General features: G+C 40.3%; 1 protein-coding gene across 1 annotated transcript in view; it reads left to right on the top strand.

Annotated features, from left to right (window-relative positions):
• Positions 1–1049: 1049 nt before the first annotated feature.
• Positions 1050–27327, top strand: part of LOC117299613 (chaoptin-like) — a 66142-nt gene continuing 39864 nt past the window's right edge. Inside the window, exons 1-14 of the mRNA XM_033783161.1 lie at positions 1050–1177; positions 11432–11653; positions 12402–12549; positions 16340–16405; positions 17652–17720; positions 18215–18280; positions 19003–19080; positions 20161–20229; positions 21403–21552; positions 22130–22201; positions 22860–22931; positions 23776–23847; positions 24318–24404; positions 26149–26226. Coding sequence (XP_033639052.1) covers positions 11521–11653; positions 12402–12549; positions 16340–16405; positions 17652–17720; positions 18215–18280; positions 19003–19080; positions 20161–20229; positions 21403–21552; positions 22130–22201; positions 22860–22931; positions 23776–23847; positions 24318–24404; positions 26149–26226 — 1160 coding nt within the window. The 5' untranslated portion in view covers positions 1050–1177; positions 11432–11520. The remainder of the gene's footprint in view (positions 1178–11431; positions 11654–12401; positions 12550–16339; positions 16406–17651; positions 17721–18214; positions 18281–19002; positions 19081–20160; positions 20230–21402; positions 21553–22129; positions 22202–22859; positions 22932–23775; positions 23848–24317; positions 24405–26148; positions 26227–27327) is intronic.

The raw sequence follows: 27327 nt of genomic DNA, 5'->3' as shown, positions 1-27327 counted from the left end.
ATTTCTCTAAGAACGAACTCTACCTGGCAAGTAGATACACACATGGTGTTACCACAAACCAAATAATACCTCACCATGCAATGCCTCAAATCCTATTATGTAAACTTTAGGAAATTATTCCCGGCCGTGGTTTTATTGAGTCAAGGCCTTCAGAACCAACTCCTATACCCAGAACGAGTGCGGACCATCTGACTATACTATCAGCACTGGTTTCAAATCCTGTTTAGTTTGTAGGTGCAGCTGCGCAGCGGGTGAAGAATGACGTCAGACGTTCAGGCTATCCCCCAACAAGAATGAAATCACGCCGCCAACGGTAGAACAAGGTTAGCTTGGGCAGTCATGCCTTTAACTTTCGAAAGATAGAGTGAGGCACAGCGCCTTTATAATGATTTTCTAACTGGTGAGATAATTGATAATATGTTTCTCTCTAAAAAGGGCAAATCTACTTATACCTGTAGTTTTGGCAAATTTTCCGCAGCTTATACCACCACTTTAACTCACGTTTAGGCAACATTATCCTCTGTACTTTTTTAGAAGGGTTAATTTCTTTTGGTTACACTAAATGTAAAGAGGAGAGAGACAGTTTTACACACACGAGGAATATTTAAATAGTTGAAATGAAGTCCAACATCCACAACACAAATAAAACAAATCTCTTAGAAAGTGGTTTTAGGGGACAGTTTACATTGTCAGGATCAGGGAAAATTATTGTCAAGCAGTACTTTTTGCTCAACAACACTGTTTATTTCAATGCTGAAAGAACACAAACTTGCTAAGAATGGAATAGTATCGCTTAGAAGAAACAGGTTATCGTCGAAAATTACACAAGTGCCAGTACACATTATTGTGACTTGTGTCTCACTCAATTTTTGACAAGGAAATACATTTTCAAAGCAGTATTTCCTGTTTAAAACAACTTTATGACAATTTGGGCCATGTTGACAGTTACTGTGGTGATTTGGGCTCGATTGGGCTATTTTGGGCTTTACGGATGTAGGTGTCATGAAGCACGGTGGTCTGTGTCAATGCATACATGATCCAGACAAACACCACACGGACGGTGCTAAAAATGATCTTTGGTCCATACCAAAATGATGTCAAACTTCTACCTGCATGCTCCAACCGTTGCTGTCTAAACTTTCTGGAATTATGTTGCTATGTGGCGTGAAACTATAAGGTATTTTGAGTAATTTACTTGTGTGTATAATTGTCTAGATTGGTGTTGAGTTGTCGAGAATGTCTGACGGGAATTTGAGCTCTGCAACGGGAAAACAATGATTAGAATATCGCTTTCGACTTTGCAAGTTGTTGAACTTGTGTAGTCAGTTCGTCAGTTGAGGTTCGGTCCAGTACCTGCCATCAAATCTTTGTTGATTTGATCATGATCAAAAGGGCAACCATAGGTCATTGTATTGGTGGTTAATCTACTCTTGTTGCCATAGATTAGAAATTTGTGTGTACATTTTAAGTTGTATTCGGCCTTCAGCATTTATAGGCCTAACTAACACTAACAGCTAGCAGTACAGACCCGGCTGGATGGGTGGGGCTCTCCCCTGTCTGTACTCAGCGGTGTTATATCAATTTTGACATTTGCATTTTCGTACGAAAATGTGAGTGCTAAGTGATTTACTGTCTATAGTTGCACTGCAGCCGGTTTCACGAAACGCTAGGATTAATCCTTTCACGGACTAGAACGAGTAACCTGTCCCTTAGGATGGGTTTAATGTTTCCTACCTAACGCATCATAAAGTATCATAAAGTATTATAAAGTATCGTCCTAAGTCCTAGGTACTAGTAGTTAGTACTACTACTAGTACTAGTAGTAGTAGGATTAAGCCTAAGTTATGATGAGTTTGGTGAAATCGACGGCTGTAGTATTACTAATGCTACCATTGCCATTATTAAATAAACATCGTTTGTCTCACCTACAGTGGGTGCGTTCGTTTAGCTTCCCTGGGTCGACCCCGGTGTGTGTGGTTTTTTTTTCCAGGACGAACGTGTGCAGATAATTACCCACGTTCGTCCTGGACAAAAACCCCGCCACACCCAGGGAAGCTAAACGAACGCACCCAATGTATACTGTGATGTATTTTATTATTCATTGTACTGTAGTAGTGGTTTTTAGGCTATTTTAGAAATAAAAGCTTGACAGACTTGGAGGCTGAATTGAGTTTCATTTTTAACATCATAAAAGAGTAGTTAAAAGTATAACTTAATAAATATTGAAATTAAACACGGTAAGTAGAATACCTATAAAATCGTTTACCAAAGTACATGAATATTATAAGCATGACAACTAGACCCACTAACTTGGGTGCTGTAGCCTAGTCCTTTTTTTCAAAATTTTGTAAATTTCGGTCGTACCAGTCTGACCGATAATGACAACATTTTGAAAAAAGGAGTACAGGGCCCCAGTTACTGGATGACAACAATTAGACAACAATGACAGCAATGACAGCAATGACAACAATGACAACAACTCACATTTAACATTGAGGCATGGTTTAATGTTAAAGGATAGTTTTTTATAGTATGGAAATATTGACTGCTATGAGGGGCACAGTTAAAATTATAGGCCCAAGGTGTTGTCAAAACCATGACTATGCCCAAGGCTGAGGGCATAGCCATGGTTTTGACATCATCGAGGGCCTATAATTTTAACTGTTCCCCGATTATTAAGCAGTCAATATTTCTTTTAGGGCCGATATACCGAATAAAGATTCTTCTAATCAACAACACTCTGACTGACTATAATATGGTGAAAGGTCGTCTGTGCGAAGAAAGGTCGCGCCTGTGACACGGAACGCTAGTCGTACATTATACATCATAGTTGCATTATTTTCATCATAGTTGTGTTATTTTAGTCAATTGACTATCATTTCAATACATTTATTTCAATGTTGCCATAAAGTTACATTTGTGTACATCATTAAAGTTAATATACATGGTAATGAATAAATAATGGCAAACCACAGATGAAGTAAAGACAATAACAATTTACACCGAAGTTGAGTAAATAATGACAAACAGGACAACATCAAGGCATAGGGTGAAGCAAGGCTTTTGTTCCCGTACCTACGGACAGACAGAAAACGAACAAAACAAACAAATGCCCCGGGCATAGTCACTATGACGTCATATTGATAGAAAAAGGGGGCATAGCTATTTCCATGACTCCATTTGTAACCGATCAGAATAGAGGATTCTATACATGAGACATAATAGCCTATAGTGTAGGCCTTATTATTCCGGATCACTTCAACTCACAATAGACCCTTGCATTAGGCAAGACGCTACAGGGGCGGCTGAGCTCACGCGTACATTTTTATGCACAAAGAACAGCTTTCGTCTTCGTCCAATCATTTGCCTCCTTTGACCCCAGTGAGGGCGCTTTTTGACCTGAGTGAGGGCACCTTTTGAGCGTGTGACGTCACACGCAAGAGGTATATAAAAACAAAACAATAAATTCCTTCTTCTGTTTGTGAAAACACCAAATCAACAATCGAGCATAATATAAGCTGCCATCATTGTAAAGTTTGTTTATTTTATCACGGCTGGCGCCTGTGTAGTCCTAGGCCTGTAATGATTTGTGCAAAAGAACAAAAAGAAATTATTTTCAGCAATTAAAATGCTTGATTTATCCGTCTTTGAATGCTATTTCTTTGACAAAAAAGATATAAGGGGCCTATTTGACTGGGTCTTTTATCGGATTGGTACTGATTTGATTTAGCTTTCAGACTTGTGTCCAAGTCCAATAATCCATTAACAACTAGAAACTCCAGTGAGTCCAGGTCTGGCTAGTGCTATTCATCATTAAAAGAGGGCACGGCTATTCTCATTTTGCAAAGGGCACTTCCATTGGAAAATAGTCTAATGAAGTGAAGGGGCACCAAGGCCAAGACAACAGATACCATGACCTACGTGGCATCCATGTTATTCAAGTTCTGTGGTAATGATTTCTGTTGCTAAAAATATCAGATATATAATTGATTAAAGCCACCAAAGTGCTTCTTTGACAGAGGTCTCAGATTAAATTAAATTATTTTAGTGGGAAGTTAATTCAAATTCTCGAAAACTAAGTTATTTCAGAGGGAGCCATTTCACACAATGTTTTGTACTATCAACACTCAACAGCTCTCCGTTCCTCATAAAAAAAATAGGTTTTTATGCTAACAATTATTTTGAGTAATAACCAATTGTCCAGAGCCTTTAATAGCTTATTGAGGGGACTTCTCATGATTAAACTTCAGATAGCCTATTAATGTGAACCTACTATATATAATAGAGAGTCATCAGGAGACTGACTGTTTATATAGACAGGGCTCGATTTCACAAAGCAATAAAATCCATCGTAAGACAAATTGTCAGTATCACCATAGTGATTTACATTGTGACATCACACTTTATTTGAAGGCAGTGGACACAATGGTAATTACTCAAAATAATTATTAGCATAAAACCTTACTTGGTAACGAGTAATGGGGAGCTGTTGATAGTATAAGACATTGTGAGAAACAGCTCCCTCTGAAGTAACATAGTTTTCAAGAAAGAAGTAATTTGTCACAAATTTGATTTCGAGACCTCAGAACTAGATTTTGAGGTCTCGAAATCAAGCATTGTATTTCGTATGACAAGAGTGTTTTTTGTTTCCTTATTATCTCGCAACTTTGACAACCAATTGAGCTCAAATTTTCACAGGTTCATGTTGAGATACAAGAGGTGAGAAGAGTGGTCTTTGACAACTATCAATAGTGTCCAGTGTCTTTAAGCAACTACAATTGATTTGCAGGGACTTTAAGATCAATTTGTATCTCCTTGTGAAATCGGCTCGTGGACACTGGTGTTTGGATGGTTTGTGAGCCTTGGGTAGTGGAAATGAGAGAGAGACCATAATAATGCAATGCATACACTACCAACTAAGCTATTTTACAGTATGAAGAACAAGGCACACAAAACCATTTGCAGGGCCAACCAACTAATGTGAAAAGACAAACAAAGCTCAACAAGTTGTTGGGAATTCCCCAGAAAGTTTGTAAACCTGGGGACCCAGAGAAGAATACAGGTCGACCTTGGCGGGACAGTTTGGCTGTAGAAGGACTGATGAGTAGGTTTGCATTAAAGGCAGTGGACACTATTGGTAATAACTCACAATAATTGTTAGCATAAAAACTTACTAGGTAACAAGGGATGGAGAGCTGTTGATAGTACATTGTGAGAAAAGGCTCCCTCTGCAGTAACATAGGTTTTGAGAAAAAGGAAGTTTCTCACTCGAATACTAAAAGCCTTAAAGGCATTGGACACTATTGGTAATTACTCAAAATAATTATTAACACAAAACCTTTCTTGATTACGAGTAATGGGGAGAGGTTGATAGTGTAAAACTTTGTGAGAAACGGCTCCCTCTGAAGCGACGTAGTTTTCAAGAAAGAAGTAATTTTCCACAAATTTGATTTCGAGACCTGATAGGATGTGAGGTCACGAAATCAAGCATCTGAAAGCACACAATTTCGTGTGACCAGGGTGACTTGTCTGTCATTATAAACTCGCAACTTCGATGACCAACTTTTTACAGGTTTGTTATGTTGTGCATATAATGTTGGGATACACCAACATGACCAAGTGAGAAGACTAGTCTTTGACAATTACCAATAGTGTCCACTGTCTTTAAACTCGAGATACAGGATTCCTTTTTAGAGCATTTTGTGAAATCAGCTGAGTGTGCCTTTAAACAGACAAGTGTTTATGTAAAGATTTGGTTGAATAGTCTTTTGAGATGGCTGTTGTTGGTCTGTACATCTGGACAGCCTTGGGGGTCTGTAGAGTTTGTGGAAGGGATTAACGATCTTAGGATTGTATAGGGATTAGGTGGTTCAAAAGGATTGTGAATTGATTGCAGGGCAACAGTTAGGGTAGTTAAGTGTTTGAAAAGCTTAGCACCCACAATAATGCATTTGGCCTGCATGCTTGACTGGGATTACCTGTCTTTACTCTATGCCTAGACACCTTGAATAATCAACAGACAACACATCACTGCACATTGGTGGTAGAAAGTTCCATGAAAATCAACCAGTCTTTTCATGTTCAGATGGACAAATTTGATACATTTCTTCAACAAAAAATGTTGGGTAAAATATTATAATAATAGCCCTGTTAGACTAATAGATGAAAAATGAACTTATAAAAATGCTCTTTAAGACTTAACTAATTAGAAAAACTATTTCGTACAACAACTACTTCAATCATCAGGAATGTGATGAATTAAGAGTTGTAACAAAAGCTCAGAATGCAGTTTTTCTAATGTCAGTTAGTCTTCAAAAAGTAATTACATTGGAAGTTCTTGCTGTAAAATATTAATGATTAATTAAACAAAATTTCCCTGTAATTGCCCTCCCTTTAAGTTGGATGCATCCGGCATAGACTTATTGTAGTGCAGCCATCTTGAATTTCTCTCATTGATATCAATGTAACCAAATCGAGGCTGGAAGAACACAACAGTCAGATGCCTATTGCAAAATGATTATTCAAGGCAGTGGACACTATTGGTAATTGCTCAAAATAATTATTAACATAAAACCTTACTTGGTAACGAGTAATGGGGAGCTATTGATAGTATAAAACATTGCGAGAAACAGCTCCCTCTAAAGTAACGTAGTTTTCGGGAAAGAAGTAATTTTCCTTTAATTTGATTTCGAGACCTCAGATTTAGATTTGACACCTCAAAATCAAGCATCTGAAAGCACACAACTTTGTGTGACACTTGAGGATGTTTTTTTCTTCCATTATTGTCTCGCGACTTTGACAACCAATTGAGCTCAAATTTTAACAGGTTTGTTATTTCATGCATATGTTGAGATACACCAAGTGAAAAGACTGGTGTGTAACAATTATCAATAGTGTCCAGTGTCTTTAAAGCATATTGTTTTTTGATATGAGGAACAATGAGCAAGATGTAGTCACCATGCGGTCTATAGACTGTAAACTTTGAGTGGTTTCTATACAGGGGGTACATGTTGTACCCGTGTAGTAGATCATTGCTTGAATTGGTTTCATATTGGTTATTTATTAATAGACAGATCAATTGAAAACATGTACATTGGATACCGGATTGGTTTGAACTTGACGCATTGTATGTACATAGCCCAGCAATAATCACTCTCAGAAACCTTAAGAGACATGTTGCGATTTTGATTTGAAGTCCAGTTGCGTGTAAATAAGCTATACAGTAGCCTACAGGGGTAATAAACTGTGCAGTTTAAAAAGTTTTTCTTGCAATAAATGAATTGATTTTTGATAACCAAATGTTAGGCCTAAAAGTAAAATAAAATTGATAGTCCAAAGGGAAACAAATGGCAACATCGAGGTCCAGGATGAAGCTTTTGTTCCCCAGCCTATGGATGGACAGACAAAGATGACCTGGAGGCATACATGATAAGACAGGACAAAAAAAGGGTGTAAGACAGAAATAAGGCTGTTGTTATTCCCATATCATACAATTTGTTAGCGTGGTAATACTAATTAAGTTTGCAGTTTAAAAAAAAGTAAAGAGAGTCTGTTGTCTACTGATTTTAAAGAGACTCAATTCGATTCCAGATTAGAGTGCAACACTTTATGCCATTTTTGGATAATGAGTTTGATATTTCCATGGAGGGTTAATTGGACGACGAACTGCATCAGTAGACTAGTCCAAGGCTCTTTACGCAAGCACCGGCCCGCTCTGAATTCACCAGGTAGCGTTGGACGACAAACTGCATCTAGGTACACGTACTGGCACGGTACTGGGTATTTGATATACTGTACTTAATAGAAGACGAAAGCGATGATTTACGGAGGAACTCTTGATCAAAACCTGGCACTGCACGCTGATGATGAGGATATTGAAGTAGTTAATAACTTCAATTTTCTGGGCTCTTTGATCGTCAACGAAGGTGGAAGTTCTAAGGACATCAGAAGGCGCCTTGCTATGGCGAGAACATCGGCTATCTCCTTGACTGACATCTGGAAGGACAGAGGGATCTCCAGAACTACCAAAATTCGACTCATGAATGCTCTCGTCTTCCCAATAGCCACCTATGGGTCTGAAACGTGGGCTGTGGGTAAAGCAGACAGGAACAGGATCAACGCTTTTGAGATGTGGTGCTGGAGGAGAATGCTGAGAATATCATGGCAAGAGCACAAGACCAATGTTTTTGTTAGAAACCTGATAGGAGAGGATAGACCCACCTTGTCCTCAAAAATTAACAAAAACAAGCTTCAGTACTATGGTCACATATCCAGAAGAGAGGGGGACAACCTTGAGAAGATCTTTATGCAAGGATGTGTTGCAGGTAGTCGCCAGCGTGGCCGTCAAAAACTTCGTTGGACAGACGGAATCAAAGAACTCACGGGCTTATCAATAAACGTTGCTTATCGATCTGCACTGGATAGGCAGAAGTGGAACTACATCATAAACAGGGTCACAAAGGGTCAGCCATGACTCATAGGACGACGACGACGACTTAATACCTTCTGGGGTCGAAGCATAGTTTTTCGAGGTTTTCAAACCTCGTACGTTAACAAAGCCTCGGAAAACCTTGAAAACCATGCAGTACTGTTATACATGTACACCGTATAGTCCAGGTAGTACATACGGTATCCACATCTATGCAGTTTGTGAATTCAGAGTGGGCCGGTGCTTGCGTAGTAGCATGGAGGAAGGAATAGAAGGAGCTCGAACGACCCACAAAACCGCAGAGTAACAAAAGAATACCCTGACAATGCCCCTGTCTGACCAGTGGAAAAAGATAGGAGACCTCCAGCTGGACGGCCGATTAACAAGCAGGATTAGATCTCTTTGTACAGAATGTGCGGTACCGCTGCTCTGCACTGTTGCCTTCGTGTAAAGTTGAATCATTGGAGACAAGAATTGTGAATATACACGTTTTCATGTACCGTTTGTGGTGTTTCACTGAAACATCATGTCATATTTTTACATTTTTTGTGACTTTCCGGTCACTAGCGGTGGTTCATAATTTGGGTATTAGCACACGAGGGTGGTTGGTATTCAATTGTGTTTTTCGATTTGGTGGGCACAAGTGTACACAAATTTTATCAGGTCTCAAAAAAGTTGTTTTTCTGTATTATATCCATACGACATACGACACCATAGTTGAGTGAAGAACAAGTGTGCACGCGCAAACTCACATACGCCAGGTCGCCCATTGTCTGTATTTAAGGTATGTGGGAGATTACGAGGTGTCGTTACCACGGGTTCGACTTTTGAAGTCCCTTCGTTCGAGCTCCTTCTCTTCCTTCCTTCATGGTAGTAGAGAGCCATGGACAGGGCTCAGTGCTATGTGACAGCTAGAACACACTGAAGTAAATAAACTAGTGCCACTAGAGTTTGACTGGCAGTGTAATCAGCTTGATCCCAAATCCACACATTGGACTGTTTGCAAGACTGCATACAACATGTTACAATGGTGCAGCTTGCCTAGTTACTATCAAGTGCTTCAATAGGGTTAGCCAATGAATGTTGATGACAGTGCCAAGTTTCAGTGTGTGTTGATGTTTGATATTGACTAGTATTTGTGCTTCAGAGAAGGGTTAGCCAATGAATGTTGATGATTGTGTACAGTGCCAAGTTTCAGTGGTATTGATGTTTGATATTTACCTTTCCTTTTGACCAGTATATGTGATAAATTGGCAGGCTACAGCTACGTATTAAAGATTTCATTCAGATAGGGGGACTTACTAAAGTCAGTTTAAAGGAACACGTTGCCTTGGATCGACCAACTTTAACACAGTTGGTCATTAATATGGGAGTCAAATTTTTGACTAACATAAATGGCCTACCCTGTTAGTTTGCAAAGTAAAAGGAAAACCACGCAATTTCGAGGCAAGTTTGTGTGGATCATTATATTCTACTTTTAAAACATCTTTGTACCCATATATCCATTTTATAGACCAACTCGTCCGATCCAAGGCAACGAGTTCCTTTAAAGCAGTTTGAACTCATCTGGTTTCAACTTTGTTTGTCCAAATGCCTTTAAAAACTGTAAAGACCCACTTGAACGAGCAAGTCATGCTGATCTTTGCTGAATTTATTTAAAACGATTGGCAAGCAATAAGGAAATTGAGATCACATGAGTATAAATATATTTTAGTTGTGAAAAATAAGCACTTTGAATACCCTTCTCAGGTGCTTTGCAGAAAGATTCAAAATTATAAGCTCTGTTATGTCATCACTCATGTTACGTCATATTATGTGGGAGCTCCAATTTGTATCTAGTGTGGATGCATAACAAAGCAAACTCCCAAGCATGACGAAAGCATTGTCATTTTTATGAATGCTGTGAACAGCAGAAGTGTTTCTAGTTTATCAAAACTTCGAGGTTGGTGCCTCATTTTTTTTATCGACATACGAAAAATGAAGGAGTGTACAGATGTAAACAAACACGTACAAATAAGTTTAAATAGCATTCTTGGTAAAGAATTTGCTCAAGTACCTGTTTAAAGGGTTTGGATACTTTTTGTACCACACAAAACACCATGGCTACAGATTTAAATTAAACTTATACACAGTTTGAATATAATAAAAATGATGATAGAAAGCTTCCCTTAAAGCCATTGGACCCTTTCAGTAAACAGTATTGTCCAAGTCCCACACTTCGTGTATCACAACTTATATATCAAATAACAAACCTGTGAAAATTTAGGTTCAATCGGTCATCGGAGCCGGGAGAAAACAACGGGAAAACCCACCCTTGTATGCGCACGTTTCGCCGTGTCATGACATGTTTTTAAAATAAATCCGTAATTCTCGATATCGAGAATTGATATTGTTTTACTGTTTTCTCAAAAAGTAAAGCATTTCATGGAATAATATTTCAAGAAAAGTCTTTCACCACTACCTTCTGTAAACCCCGTAAGATAATTGCAAATCTGTGAACTGTTTTTTTTTTATTTTGTACCGAAAGGGTCCAATGGCTTTAAAAAACATGTATTTAATACAAGTAATACTTGCTGAGGTGCTGTGGTTTTTAAGAATGCCTGTCATGAAAATAATGTTTGTAGTAGGAGACAAATGCGATTCTCAATAAAACAATGACAAGTTTGTGGGTTTGAATTTCATTCAAGTACTACAGCTCTATGATTTTTTCTCATAGCAATGAACAAGGCCTTTAGAGTGGTGATAAAGCACTGTTTAAGAACCCATTATCATCATTGTTAAATGGAATAAAAACAAGAATATTAAAGTCTATTTTTTTCTGTCAGTCTTAGAATTGATGTACTCTCAGTGGATAAGTGACCATAAAAGAAGAAACCACAAATCAAGAAGGCCCTAAGGGTGTGATAAAGCGCTATTTAAGAACCCTGTAGGGCCTATTATTATCATCATTATTAAAAAGAGTAAACACAAGAATGCTAAATAAAGTCTCATGTTTTCTTTCAGTCTTAGAGTGTACTCTCAAGGTGAACAAAGGGATCAATAAAAGTTTGGAACGTCAATCAACAAGGCCTTGGTGCTTTGAGCTTCTCACGATGAGATCCAAGTCGACCCTCATCGTCCATCTTAGTTTCCTGTTGTCCACGCTCAGTCGAACAGGAGCTAACTTCTATGGTGCAAACTATTGGAATGATCGATACTCTGGACAAGGGATCAACTATGAGACCGGTAAATTATTGATAAAAAGTTGACTGTCAGTTATTCTATGCAAATCTGGAAAAACCTCCAAGTATTCATTTAGAAATTGTAACTCTTTGCATACACTGTATGTTCAAGAAATCTCTTAAAACATCTGTATCAGTTGTATGGGCCCAGCCCCTGAAAGTTTTCAGGAGCCGACTGATGCCACTGCGGCTCCGATAAATATTGCTGTTGCCTTTTGTTTTTACTCGCACCCCCTTCATCACCCAATTCGTCACTACTTACGCGTTCCCGTACCCGCACCGTTTACACCGCACATAGTACGACATTTCTCGAGGAGTCACCGAACTTCTAAGAGGAACTGTACTTGAAGGAAGATAGAACGTATCAAATGTAATACACTGTATGTTGTAGTATTGTTCCATTAGTTTGCTCACTTTATTATGTTTATAGCCCTTTCCGCTTTGATCTTGTCAAAGAGGCGCTTTGTAAATACTCGGTAAGGCCTGTATGCTTCAGTTTTAAAGGGCTAGGTAAAGGATACCTCGATGAGGAAATTATAATTTGTTTACTGTCGGAGCATTTCAAGGGCACCAGCAATCCAATGACCCGGGGGGGGGGGGGGGGGCAGCGAGACAATTACTTTAGTTGCCTCCGTGAAGTATCAGGCCTGCTCAGTTGTAACTAAATGATTTACATGTAGGGCATGAAGGTATGTGAGTATGTATCATACAGTTTTGTTTTCAAATGGCAGTTTGTAATCTCTTTTGTATAGGTTCTGATATGTTTAATGGTCTATGGTCGGCAACGGGATCTTTGAGCGATGGCTATGGCCGTCCCAATTCAGACTACTCATCAAGGTCTTGTTCCTGCGCTTGTAATGAGAATGAAATGACTGTCGACTGCACTGGGACAACAACAGTGTAAGTTAGTCTGTGTCTAAATCGGTGACTTTGGCTACAGCTCTGGCTAGATCAGCGCGCCTGTGTGTTGAAAATAGGCAGATGGGCGCTATCTAGCTGTAGCTGTAGCTGGGGTCGCTGTTTCAGACACAACCCTTCTCTCAATAGACCATGTTCAGTCAGCGTACTTAAGCGTCCGCACAACTCAAAATAAAAAAAGGAGACATTTTATTGATCTTGTAAGATAAAACAACGAAAAAAACCCAGCTTTAACCCCCCCCCCTAAAAAACCCAAAACACCTTAATCCTTTTTGTAACAGGCAGGACACTAGGATTCTCTGAAGCTTGTTAATTTGTTGATCGGGAAGTCCTACAAAAATAAATACATGACATTACATGCATGGAAGAGTCTCTCTGTTGATTTTTTGTTTAAAGGCACTCTGGACATGTTTGGTAATTGTCAAAGACCAGTATTCTCACTTGGTGTATCTTGTAATGTGCACAAAATAACAAACCAGTGAAAATTTGGGCTCAATCGATCAGCGAATTTGCAAGAGAATAATAAAAGAAAAATGCCCTTGTTGCACAAACCTTTGTACTCTCAGACGCACAATAAAAAGCTTCAGCTGTAATTATTTAATTATTTGAGTGGAAATTACCCCATTCTCAAAAACTACGTTACTTCAGAGAGAGCCAGTTCTCACAATGGTTTATACTATCAACAGAGCCTCTCCATTGCTTGTTACAAAGCCAAGTTTTTGTGCTAACAATTGTATCGAGTATTAAACCATTAGTGTCCGGAGTGCCTATAAGAATAGTCGTACTGAGACAGCACCCTGAGCCCATCACCACCCAGACCCCTCTACTCTAGGGCCAACAATGGCTAAGCAACTTCTTTAAGAAGAGTCGTACTGAGACAGCACCCTGAGCCCATCACCACCCAGACCCCTCTACTCTAGGGCCAACAATGGCTAAGCACCTTCTTTAAGAAGAGTCGTACTGAGACAGCACCCTGAGCCCATCACCACCCAGACCCCTCTACTCTAGGGCCAACAATGGCTAAGCAACTTCTTTAAGAAGAGTCGTACTGAGACAGCAACCTGAGCCCATCACCACCCAGACCCCTCTACTCTAGGGCCAATAATGGCTAAGCAACTTCTTTAAGAAGAGTCGTACTGAGACAGCACCCTGAGCCCATCACCACCCAGACCCCTCTACTCTAGGGCCAACAATGGCTAAGCAACTTCTTTAAGAAGAGTCGTACTGAGACAGCACCCTGAGCCCATCACCACCCAGACCCCTCTACTCTAGGGCCAAACATGGCTAAGCAACTTCTTTAAGAAGAGTCGTACTGAGACAGCACCCTGAGCCCATCACCACCCAGACCCCTCTACTCTAGGGCCAACAATGGCTAAGCAACTTCTTTAAGAAGAGTCGTACTGAGACAGCAACCTGAGCCCATCACCACCCAGACCCCTCTACTCTAGGGCCAATAATGGCTAAGCAACTTCTTTAAGAAGAGTCGTACTGAGACAGCACCCTGAGCCCATCACCACCCAGACCCCTCTACTCTAGGGCCAACAATGGCTAAGCAACTTCTTTAAGAAGAGTCATACTGAGACAGCACCCTGAGCCCATCACCACCCAGACCCCTCTACTCTAGGGCCAAACATGGCTAAGCAACTTCTTTAAGAAGAGTCGTACTGAGACAGCACCCTGAGCCCATCACCACCCAGACCCCTCTACTCTAGGGCCAACAATGGCTAAGCAACTTCTTTAAGAAGAGTCGTACTGAGACAGCACCCTGAGCCCATCACCACCCAGACCCCTCTACTCTAGAGCCAACAATGGCTAAGCAACTTCTTTAAGAAGAGTCGTACTGAGACAGCACCCTGAGCCCATCACCACCCTGACCCCTCTACTCTAGGGCCAACAATGGCTAAGCAACTTCTTTAAGAAGAGTCGTACTGAGACAGCACCCTGAGCCCATCACCACCCAGACCCCTCTACTCTAGAGCCAACAATGGCTAAGCAACTTCTTTAAGAAGAGTCGTACTGAGACAGCACCCTGAGCCCATCACCACCCAGACCCCTCTACTCTAGAGCCAACAATGGCTAAGCAACTTCTTTAAGAAGAGTCGTACTGAGACAGCACCCTGAGCCCATCACCACCCAGACCCCTCTACTCTAGGGCCAATAATGGCTAAGCAACTTCTTTAAGAAGAGTCGTACTGAGACAGCACCCTGAGCCCATCACCACCCTGACCCCTCTACTCTAGAGCCAACAATGGCTAAGCAACTTCTTTAAGAAGAGTCGTACTGAGACAGCACCCTGAGCCCATCACCACCCAGACCCCTCTACTCTAGGGCCAACAATGGCTAAGCAACTTCTTTAAGAAGAGTTGTACTGAGACAGCACCCTGAGCCCATCACCACCCAGACCCCTCTACTCTAGGGCCAACAATGGCTAATCAACTTCTTTAAGAAGAGTCGTACTGAGACAGCACCCTGAGCCCATCACCACCCAGACCCCTCTACTCTAGGGCCAAACATGGCTAAGCAACTTCTTTAAGAAGAGTCGTACTGAGACAGCACCCTGAGCCCATCACCACCCAGACCCCTCTACTCTAGGGCCAAACATGGCTAAGCAACTTCTTTAAGAAGAGTCGTACTGAGACAGCACCCTGAGCCCATCACCACCCAGACCCCTCTACTCTAGGGCCAACAATGGCTAAGCAACTTCTTTAAGAAGAGTCGTACTGAGACAGCAACCTGAGCCCATCACCACCCAGACCCCTCTACTCTAGGGCCAACAATGGCTAAGCAACTTCTTTAAGAAGAGTCGTACTGAGACAGCACCCTGAGCCCATCACCACCCAGACCCCTCTACTCTAGAGCCAACAATGGCTAAGCAACTTCTTTAAGAAGAGTCGTACTGAGACAGCACCCTAAACCCATCACCACCCAGACCCCTCTACTCTAGGGCCAACAATGGCTTAGCATCTTCTTTAAGAAGAGTCGTACTGAGACAGCACCCTGAGCCCATCACCACCCAGACCCCTCTACTCTAGGGCCAACAATGGCTAAGCAACTTCTTTAAGAAGAGTCGTACTGAGACAGCACCCTGAGCCCATCACCACCCAGACCCCTCTACTCTAGGGCCAACAATGGCTAAGCAACTTCTTTAAGAAGAGTCGTACTGAGACAGCACCCTGAGCCCATCACCACCCAGACCCCTCTACTCTAGGGCCAACAATGGCTAAGCAACTTCTTTAAGAAGAGTCGTACTGAGACAGCACCCTGAGCCCATCACCACCCAGACCCCTCTACTCTAGGGCCAACAATGGCTAAGCAACTTTGGACAAAATTAATCATGTTTTACACAAGAAAAAACTGACAAACAGACCTTGGAATACAAAACTTAATGTTGTCATTGAATGACCAAACCACTGTCATGTGAAATGGATCTCTGATTTGTGCAACCATGGGGACCCAATTATAGTATTGACCAACATAGTAGGTTGGGCAAGTTGGCCTTTACATGTACCTTGGTTTTTGGAACTGTTAAAAAAATGTAGACATCAAAAATACCACAGAAATTGTTTATATTTTTTTTATGGGGGGGGGGGGAGCTTAAAGGGCAAGTATGCAATTGGTAATCACTCTTAAAATCAATGACAACATCTTTTGGTTAAAAGCCTTACACCATTTAGACAGCAATTTTGCTTTGGAAGACTGGTACAGAGTATGAACTAAATAATCAATCAGCTGTAAGGTTGAATCTAATGAAGTTGCTTTTTGTTTGTTGTAGAACTCTGAAGAATTACAATTTTGAGAACCTTACTGCGGAAACGTTTCATCCGGGCACGACCGAAATGTGAGTATACCACAACTTATGTCCCTCTCAGGTCTGGTCCACTGGCCAGTTGAAACACCCAATTCCTTGTCTCGCTGGGTATTAGATCGTTTGCCACTGCTACACGTAAACCACTGATATTTGAGCTCTACATTGGCTGCCCATTGACCCAATTCACCTGACGTCATCATCAGAATAATCTTGGATATGCCATATTGGTGGGCAATGTCACTGTGCGTTGTTCAGTGAAGTGCCCATTTTAGGCGATGCGGCGTTTACACATAAACCTATTGACCACCAAAATTGTGAGCAAGGCACAGTCGCCGCGTGTGACGTTGCGTGCAAGGGGTCAATACTACAAAGAATCCAATTCAAGATCCTCCTTCTCACAACAAGGCTTCGTAATGGACTAGCTCCATCCTACATCATAGAACTCATCAAACCCAAACTTCAAACTTCCTCAATACATCTCCGCTCATCATCGACAGCACACCTGCAACTAACTCCTGGTCCATGTACATGTACCCATACTCGCTACGGTGAACAAGCCTTCTCCGTTTGTGCCCCCAAACTTTGGAACAATCTCCTTATCATCATCCGCGATTCCCTGACTGTGAACACATTCAAAACTAAATTGAAAACTTATCTTGTATATTTTACTCATGAATTACACTTTTTTTCCTTGTTTATTCCTAGTGGTTATTTTTGTAAAGCGCTTAGAAACTTTGTATGAAGCGCTATAGAAACTACCTCTAGCCACCAGGCAATCTCGGTAGTCTAGTTGGTAAGACACTGCTCTAGAATTGCAAAGGTCGTGGGTTTGAATCCCACCCAAGTAATATGCCGGTGATTTTCTTCACAGAACTCGTGTAAGTACGGAGTATGTATACAGTGCTAACACACAATGGTGTAAATGGGTAAAAACCAAAATGAACAAATGTTGTATTATTAATGATTGTTCATGCTTCAAATAACATACTGTAGATTTATGCTACATGTAGTACAATTCAAAAAGAAACCCCAAAGTACGGACAGCTGTAAAAAAAGCTGGTGGACCAGTGAAATGACAAGCTAACTGGTCCTAATGGCTATTGCCAAGGAAGTTAAGGGCAAACCGCGACATAATTCTGATGGTACATACATGTAATGTGATTTTTTTTACACAGTACTTATGGCTCTATGCCCCTCCTGTTGTATTAGTTGAGAAGAAAACAAACTATCGCTGCTGATAAAGTTAAAGTTTATTTGTTTCTCTTTCTCTACACAGCACCATCGTCAGTAATCTGAAGACCATACATCCTGGTACTTTTGCACTTCTCAATAAGCTCACTAAATTGTAAGTAATAAAATACATTCCATAAATATTTTTGATTTGCGTTATTGAAACATAACCTTGTGAAAAGTGAAAAATGTATGGTTTTGTTTACTCGGCTGTTCTTGTTGTCCTGTTTTATTTTTACCTTAGGTAGACCTCTGCATGTTTTTACTCTGTTAGTATTGATTATTGTATTGTCACATAGCCATTTAGAAAGACTCTGGTAGGGTCCAAACATCAGGGCCCAATTTCATAGAGCTGCTAAGCTCAAAAATTTGCTTAGCATGAACAAATATTGATAAAAACAGTATTACCAACCAAATATCCATGTGATATTCAGGGTAAGGAAACAACAGCTGAATACCAGTAACAAGCAATGTGCAACAAACAAAAATTTGGTTGGTAATCCTGTTTTTATCAAGAAAGAAATTTCATGCTAAGCAAATGTTTGTGCTTAGCAGCTCTATGAAATTGGGCCCTGGCCATGAACCATTTTTTTAATTTTTATTTTACAGAACGATTCACAACACAGATATAACAATATTCCCAGATGTATCAAACTGCACAAGTCTCCAATGGTTGTAAGTATACTATTGTCTTAAAGGCATTGGACACTATTGGGAACTGTCAACGACCAGTCTTCTCACTTGGTATATCTCAACATATGCATCAAATAACAAACCTGTGAAGATTTGAGCTCAGTTGGTCATCGAAGTTGCGAGATATGAATGAAATAAAAAATACACTTGTCACGCGAAGTTGTGTGCTTTCAGATGCTTGATTTCGAGACCTCAAATTCTAAACTTGAGGTCTCGAAATCAAATTCTTGGAAAACTATGTCTTTCACGAAAACTACGTCACTTCAGAGGGAGCCGTTTCTCACAATGTTTGATACTATCAACCTGTACCCATTACTCGTTACCAAGTGAGGTTTTTATGCTGATAATTATTTTAAGTAATTACCAAAAGTGTCCACTGCCTTTAGCAATGTATGGTTTAACAAGGGAGCGTTGACTAGACTTAGGCTATGAACCTACAGTGCTGGCGCTTTACCAACTAATGCAGGCGTCAGTTTGAAGCCTGGACCCACCATCCTCACATCATCACTTTTCTTCACCTGAGCCATTTATTTTAAAGGTCAGGATCTTGACCCCATCACTTCACTCGGCAATGTATGTTAGTCTAGGGGCCTGTCTCAAACCTCGGCTTGAGCTCCACTTTGAATACAGTGGAAACACAGCAGTATGAACCAGCCTTTTATATATATCTGTTAATCTCTTATGTTATTAATTTTCTTTCACAGGGATCTGACGAGAAACAAAATCAACTTGTCTCCACTGAACTACAAGACCATCACGTTTTCTCCAACGCTTGAACGAGTGTAAGTAATTGCGTGTCATCTATGATTATACACATGGACTGGCAGTGAGGTCACTAGAGCACGCCTATTCCCTTGAGGGACCGCTAGTGACCAGAACAGGGATTTTTTTTTTCCTGAGGTCTAGGGCTGGATTTCACAAAGAGTTAAGATATACCTCAAGTTAGGATGAGTTTCTACCCACCCTATCTTAGGAATAGCCTCAAGATTTGAGTACTTCTAAAGAGTCCTAGGACTAGTCCTAAGTTAGGACTAGTCCTAGGTTAGGACTATCTTTGTGAAATCGACCCAAGGTCCCTCTTCTGGTTACTGACAGGCTGGAGGGGGATAGACGTGCATTCTTGACCATGTTGACCTAATCATGCCAGTCCATATGTACTCTATAAAATAAGTCTTTTCTCTAACCGTCATAAAATGTTAAATTTATTGGAGGCTTCGGCAACTGTTTCCTGCATTACTACCCCTGTTTAATATCTTGAGGTGCATCTAGTCCATGGTGGCGCAAATCTCATTCAAAAACCTTTATTAGTTTACCCCAAGTGGCGGTGTTTTAAATTTGGGCCATCGAGAAAACAGGTCTAGCAAGAGGTTTGTTGTAAAGATTTTTAATTCCTGGGGGTCGTGCCAATCTGCTGGCAGCAGGAACACAAAGGCTAGGACATTTTGTTGGATTGCATCATAAATAATGGGTGCGTTCGATCAGCTTCCCTGTGTTGACCCCACGCTGCTCATTTGGGTGAGCCCCTGACAAGAGCTAATCAAAACGACCACTTACCCTCTCGTGGTGATGTCATGCACCTCAGGCTAGCCCCTAGTGACCCTTTCCACAAGCAGGGCACTTGGGGCTGACCGGGGTGAGCCCCTGGAATGACGTCAAAGCTATTCAAACGTACCTTGGGCAGACCAGGGAAGCTAATTGAACGCACCCAATTAAGAAGGTTGGAAGACAAAAGGGGATGGAAGGGGTTAGTTTAGCCACAAAATCTAATATGGGAAGAAAGAGAACATTTATGAGGCAGACTATAAAGGGGGATATATATAATCCTTGATATCTTGTTATTTTTTATCTTTGTATTTCATCAGGAGTCTGATGGAGAATGAAATTAACTGGTTACCACCCGGATTCTTCTCAAAGACAAACATTCAATATCTGTAAGTCAAAGGTCATCACATGTCAAAGGTCACTCATAGATCCTTGCAGTTTGTAATCTTTCATTCAATATCTGTTCGTCAAAGGTCATATGTCAAAGGTCACTCATAGATGCTTTCTTATAGTAGTTTCTTATCTTTGTTTTTCTAAGTGGTTTCCTCTATAATTACGTGTTTTCGTTGTTTTACCTAAGTATTCTTTTTCGTGTTAAGCGCTTTGAGGCCTAACATAAGGCACTACTTGAATACATTTCTTGGATTGGGCGAGTTGGTCTATGGACAGAGTTTAAAACTATTGCCTTGGATTGGGCGAGTTGGTCTATGGACCGAGTTTAAAACTATTGCCTTGGATTGGGCGAGTTGGTCTATGGACAGAGTTTAAAACTATTGCCTTGGATTGGGCGAGTTGGTCTATGGACAGGGTTTAAAACTATTGCCTTGGATTGGGCGAGTTGGTCTATGGACAGGGTTTAAAACTATTGCCTTGGATTGGGCGAGTTGGTCTATGGACAGGGTTTAAAACTATTGCCTTGGATTGGGCGAGTTGGTCTATGGACAGGGTTTAAAACTATTGCCTTGGATTGGGCGAGTTGGTCTATGGACAGGGTTTAAAACTATTGCCTTGGATTGGGCGAGTTGGTCTATGGACAGAGTTTAAAACTATTGCCTTGGATTCGGCGAGTTGGTCTATGGACAGGGTTTAAAACTATTGCCTTGGATTGGGCGAGTTGGTCTATGGACAGGGTTTAAAACTATTGCCTTGGATTGGGCGAGTTGGTCTATGGACAGAGTTTAAAACTCTTGCCTTGGATTGGGCGAGTTGGTCTATGGACAGAGTTTAATATGCCTCCAAATTAGATGGTTTTGAATTAATACGGCTGGCTATTTTGTGGAGTCAGTTTTTTGACTCCATAAAATGGCTGACTGTATTAGTTTGAAAAGTAAAGTGAAAACCACGCAATTACGAGGCATATTTGTATGGATTATTATACTCTACTTTTTTTTTAAATATCTTTCTAAACATTTCAATTTGACAACAAACGGCTTCAAACGCTTTCCATGGACCAACTCGATCGACCCAAGGCAACGTGTTCCTTCAAAACCACAAGTGTCAAGGTCGGGATAAGATTTAAACTTGTTTTGCAAATAAATTCTATTTGTTATTTCTTTTCTCAGTGGTCTTAGCCGGAACGCATTGACAAAGTTCCCAAGTGACTCTCTTCAGAATATGCTGAACTTGACGTTTATGTCGGTTGATGAGAATCAGATTACATCAATATCAAAAAGGAATCTGCTGCCGTTAGCTTCCACTGTTATTCAACATCTGTGAGTAGCTTTAAATTTTTGTTTAATAAGAATAAAAAATATTTTTGGTTTTACACCGATGTCTGTTAGCACTGTACATGCTGTATATTCAGTACTTACCCGAGTTCTGTAAAAAAAATCACAGGCATACATGTATTACTTGGATGGGATTCGAACCCACGACCCTTGCCAATTCTACTGCAGTGTCATACCAACTTGACCACCGAGATTGCTCGGTAGCTAGTGGCAGTTTGAATCCTATGTTTTAGCAGCGGGGACTGCATAGGATTCGAACTTCCACTAGCTTATATTGTCCATACAGAATTAAACACGGTCTTGGTCATTGGACTTTGATCATTCGTCCTTGGCCAATGGTCTTTGGTCATTCCAAAAGAATAGAACACTTTTCCAAATCACATCAAGGATGCTCTAAGATGGTTCGTATCAAGAAACTGCTCTAATGTTATCGTTTTTCAACGAGTTTGTTGTTATTAATTTCATGTAACTGTCTTGAGCGCCTTTGGAACTTTTTTGTTGATTTTGGCGCTATATAAATGTTAAGTTTTTTCAGTTTTGGTTGTTTGTTTTTTCGTTGCAGGAATTTCAGCAATAACTTGATAGACTACATCGCACCCAAAGCATTCAGACAACTCCAGCTTCTCAAGATTCTGTAAGTCTCATTTTGAAGCAGCCATCAAGAATGGTTACTTTAAATCTAATGGCACTGGACATTATTGGTAATGAAAGCATCAAAACTTATTTGGTATCGAGCAATAGAGAGCTGTTGACAGAATAAAACATTCTGAGAAACAGCTTCCTCTGAAGTAACATATATTTTAAGAGAGAGGTACTTTCTCACTGAAATATTAAAAAGACTGAAAGCACACAAATTTGTGTAACAAAGGTGTTTTTTCTTTTGTTATTCTCTTGCAATTTCAAGACCAATTGAGTCAAAATTTGCATAAAATTGTTATTTTATGCTTATGTTGGGGTACACCAAGTGAAAAGACTGGTCTTTGACAATCCAAAGGTGTTCAGCAGCCAATTTCACAAAACATCATGATTAATCCTATCTTAAGTTAGGACGAGTAACCCGTCCTAACTTAGGATGGGTTCAATGTAGTTGCGGAATTGAAATTGTCCTTAGTCCTAAGATTAATCCTTAGTTAGTAATATTAAACACCTGAGAACACAACCCCCCAACAAACAACATGATTGGAGAAACACTTAAAACTGATATATAAAAACTGATTGAAATACATTTACCAATGTTGTACTTATGTATGTATGGTCTTTTTATTAAATTTAATTTGTTTTATTGTTTGTAGTGAACTGCATAGAAACCTGCTGACTGATCTGCCTTCACAAACAATGGATCAAATCCCACAACTTCTACATCTGTGAGTAACACATTGTATTGACTAATAAAACTACATGTGTGTAGTGCAAATCGTTGCTAAGTCTCTATGCGCTCGATAGAAAAAGAAAAAAAACTCACAGGAAAAGAAATACCAACGGAACAACAGACGTTTCTGATGAACAGAGTGTGGGTTTGAGTCCCAGGCAAGACACCCGTGTTCTGTAGCAAGACACAATTCCATGATGCTTTGTCCCATGTGTTGTGTACAGCACTTGGTTGGCATGGTTGGCTTGTGCATAAAGCGCTCGCCTCTCACCAAGGTGACCCCGGTTCGATTCTCGGGGTCTTTTGTGAGTTGAGTCGTGCGTTAGTTCTCTGCTGTGCCACGAGGGTTTTCCAGACCAAGCAGTTTCCTCCCTCGCGAAAAATCAAACACTTTTGATCTTGGCTGTGCTCCGTGGTCATAATGGGTTGATGTGGCAGGCAGCTGAATGCGCCCTTGCATGCCTGCTTCTCGAACACATTGTCGCAACTCAACTCTAAGCGGCGAGTAAGGATGATTAGCCTCCCAAATTATTACTATTATTATTTATTATTATTTATGAAAGAACCCGATGCAGTTATCGTAAAGAGAATGGGTTCTGGTTGGATTGGCAGCATAGTGTGCCACAAGTTAACCATTTTTGAGTCCCAGGCGCGACACCTGTGTCCTTAAGCAAGACACAAACCGTGATGCTTTGTCCCATGTGTTATGAAAGAACCCAGTGCACTGGTCGCAAAGAGAAGGGGTTCACCCCGGTGTTTCTGGTTGGATTGGCAGCAAGGTGTGCCACATGTTAACCATTACATGGTGCTATTTTGATTTTCTATTTGTTTGATTACAGGGATTTGAGCTACAACAAGCTTGCAGCTCTGAGGGCCAAGGCTATAACTGATCTGCCGTTTCTGCGAACATTGTAAGTCTAAGTTATGTCAGGATTTCTGAAGACAAATTATGATGCAATCAAGCTAAACATGCTAAATGATTTGTTTGTGGGAAAACCGTTTTTATAAACCAGACAAATTTTTTATTTTTTTAAAATTTAAATGCCAAAATACATTTGTTGTTTATGTTGACAGCTTCCTTCTTGGTAACTAACATCAAACTGGGTTTAAAATAAAATTTGCCGATATATGTTCAATTAACCCCTCAACTGTACATGTATACCCCACGATTTCTCAATTCTCTTGCATCTCTTGGTGTTTCTATTTTTACAAGTCTTAAACCAAAAGTTACCCTTTACAATCCTTAAAGATGTCTTTGATCATCCACTTTGTTCATTACTGGTTGTTCCCTAAACCAACAACCTTGTGATTGCATGTTTAACAGTCTACCCGCTCTTTGTACGACTTCAATATTATTATTATTTGTATTTATATTTTACAGGGTGTTACACAATCAACTAGATGGATTTGAATTGTCTGTCATTCGCTACAATGCTTTCATTGGAATAGGAGGAAATCTCACAGAGTTGTAAGTTAAGCTGAAAATCTCATATTTTTTTCTTTTTATCATGCAACCAAAAGTGTAATAGTCTGACATTTCGCCCCTTGCAGAGTCTTTCTCGAAGGCAAAAAAAATACTCTGCTTGGGCTGGAACGTCAGGCCATCAACTATGTTCAGGGATGTAATTTCTCTGTTTTTAACCAGAATTCTTTTTTAAAAATATTTTTAATAATTGAGATCAAATTCGTAAGATAATGAAGATAAAACCATGTTGAACACCCTAGATTGCAGAGTGGGGCTTTCTAAAGCCAAATATAAATTTATGTAAGCAGGCTTCGCACTCGCTTGCTTTCAAGCTTGCAAGCTTTCACGCTTTCAGTCATACTTCAGTTTTTTTTCAAAGGACTCTTTAATGGTGGTAAGCAGTTCTCAATAGCTAGTTCTGTTTTACAATTGACTTGAAACAATAGGTCATAGCGCAAGAGCTGTCTTTGAAATAAACCTCAGGGAATTTTGGTAAATCGTGTATGGTATAAAACAAGCTGCCAAGATAAACTTGGCCGCTGTGCTGTAGTTTACATGTAACTGTGACAGGTTTAAAGGAACACGTTGCCTTGGATCGGATGAGTTGGTCTATAAAAAGCGTTTTGTAACCATTTGTTATAAAATGCATATGGTTGGAAAGACGTTTTAAAAGTAGAATACAATGATCCACACATATTTGCCTCGAAATTGCGTGGTTTTCCTTTAACTGTGCGAACTAACATGGTCGGCCATTTATGGGAGTCAAAAATTTGACTCCCATAAATGGCCGACCGTGTTTGACGACAAGGTAAGAGGAAAACCACGCAATTTTGAGTGATACTTGTGTGGATCATTATATTCTACTTTTAAAATATCTTTCTAATCATATGCATTTTATAACAAATGGTTACAAACGCTTTTCAAAGACCAACTCGACCGATCCAAGGCACTGTGTTCCTTTAAGTACAATGCACTGCATTGCTTCACAATCAACACAGTGGTGATTATGTCTTTTCCCGATTTCATAGAGCTGCATATAGCACAAAATGTTGCTTCACATTTGTCAGTGCTGCAGAAATGAGCAGGATACCAGTCACACAAGTACTTGTACTATGGTAGTTTGGCTGGTAACCATACTCTGGTCAGCTTAACTTTGTTGTGCTTAGCTACTGTTTTCCTTCTTATAAGCAGTAAAAGTCTATAAAATTGGGCCATGGTAATGCGCATTTTGGACATGCATTGAAGACACAAAGTTGACAAACTTAGCCCTGTTGTGACACTTGTGTCCTTAAGCAAGACTTTTAACCATTGCTTCATCCTTCAGTTTCGGACTTACACCCGTTGGTCCTACATGTATGTGTTGTGTAACGCATGTAAAATAACCCAGTGCACTTATAGAAATGAAAAGGGGTTCGCCTCGGTGTTCCTGGCTGTGGCTGCACCTTGTAAACTCCGATACAGTGCTACATAGATGGGTCTCAGAATTCATAACTTCAATAATATATCTTCCTGTATTAATGTAATGATTAGGGTAGATGGCCTTAGCTTTCGATGGACCATGAAAGTGGTAAATGCATTGTTAGATAACAATGCAGGGAAACATGAAAGGGTAGAATTAGAGAGCAAGTTGCATCATGATGGGTCAATGTATTAACCCATATACTAAGCGCCATGAGTACCCTGTCGGTAGATACGTGCTCTATATTAGACTTTGATATTATTATTATGTCTGTTTTCTTGCCCTCAGGTATTTAAGTTCCAATAAACTGACGTCATTCCCCCATGGCTTTTTCTCTGAGGAAACATACGACAAACTTCGAGACTTGTAAGTGATTATTATGAAGCTTAAAGGCAGTGGACACGTTTGGTAATTACTCAAAATATATTTATTAGCATAAAAGCTTTACTTGGTGCAAGCAATGTAGAGCTGTTGATTATATAAAACATTGTAAGAAAGGGCTCCCTCTGAAGTAACGTAGTTTACGAGAAAGAAGTAATTTCTCACTAAAATGTTTGATTCCGATAAAAGACTTCAGGCCTGAAGCTTTTCTCAGGCATCTAAAAGCACACAGAATTTGTGCGATAAAGTTGTTTTTTTCTTTCATTATTTTCTTGAAACTTTGATGACCAATTGGGTACAAATTTTCACAGATTTTTTATTTTATGCATGGGAAACACCAAGTGAGAATACTGACTGGTCTTTGACAATTACCAAACTTGTCCAGTGCTTTTATATCATATCTCATACAACAAAATTGCCCGATAATTTCTACATAATTGTGCTTTATTGCTATAAAGCACAATAGCTAATGATCTAGTTCACCGGACCAAAGCTCCGTTGTTGTCAGCAGCAGATTGTGTGTTCGATTCCTGGTCATGACACTTGGGCCCTTGAGCAAGGCACTTAACAATAATTGTTTCATAAAAAGTAGGGAAGGTATTGCATTTTGCTCTAGCAGCCAGGCTCCTAGTGGATGATACCCAAGCCTACATCCTTTCGGAGTGTGAAGGGGGTAACCCTGTTTCAGCCCCAGGAGTAGGTGGCTCCTATAGTGGATGATACCAATGCCTATATCCTTTCGGAGTGTGAAGGGGGTAACCCTGTTTCAGCCCCAGGAGTAGGTGGCTCCTAGTGGATGATACCCAAGCCTATATCCTTTCGGAGTGTGAAGGGGGTAACCCTGTTTCAGCCCCAGGAGTAGGTAGCAATGTGTCTCTGGTAAGAGTTGATCCGGGTCAACAGCCAAAACCAGGGGCCAAATTTCGTGACATTGCTTACCGCCGAATTCTGCGCTGATGGTCACAATTCTCCACATGCAACCGTTAAATTTCTGTGCTAGCTGTGTAAGCGTAGAATGCCTAGTAATGTGGAGTACGCACGCGCACAAGCGCAGAATTCCCTGCTTCCGCAAGCACCCATTCTTTG

The sequence above is a fragment of the Asterias rubens genome, chromosome 14 (genome assembly GCF_902459465.1).
Source record: "Asterias rubens chromosome 14, eAstRub1.3, whole genome shotgun sequence".
Lineage (NCBI taxonomy): Eukaryota > Metazoa > Echinodermata > Asteroidea > Forcipulatida > Asteriidae > Asterias > Asterias rubens.
Note: the sequence above shows the minus strand (reverse complement) of the source record. Positions and strands in the feature narration are given on the sequence as shown.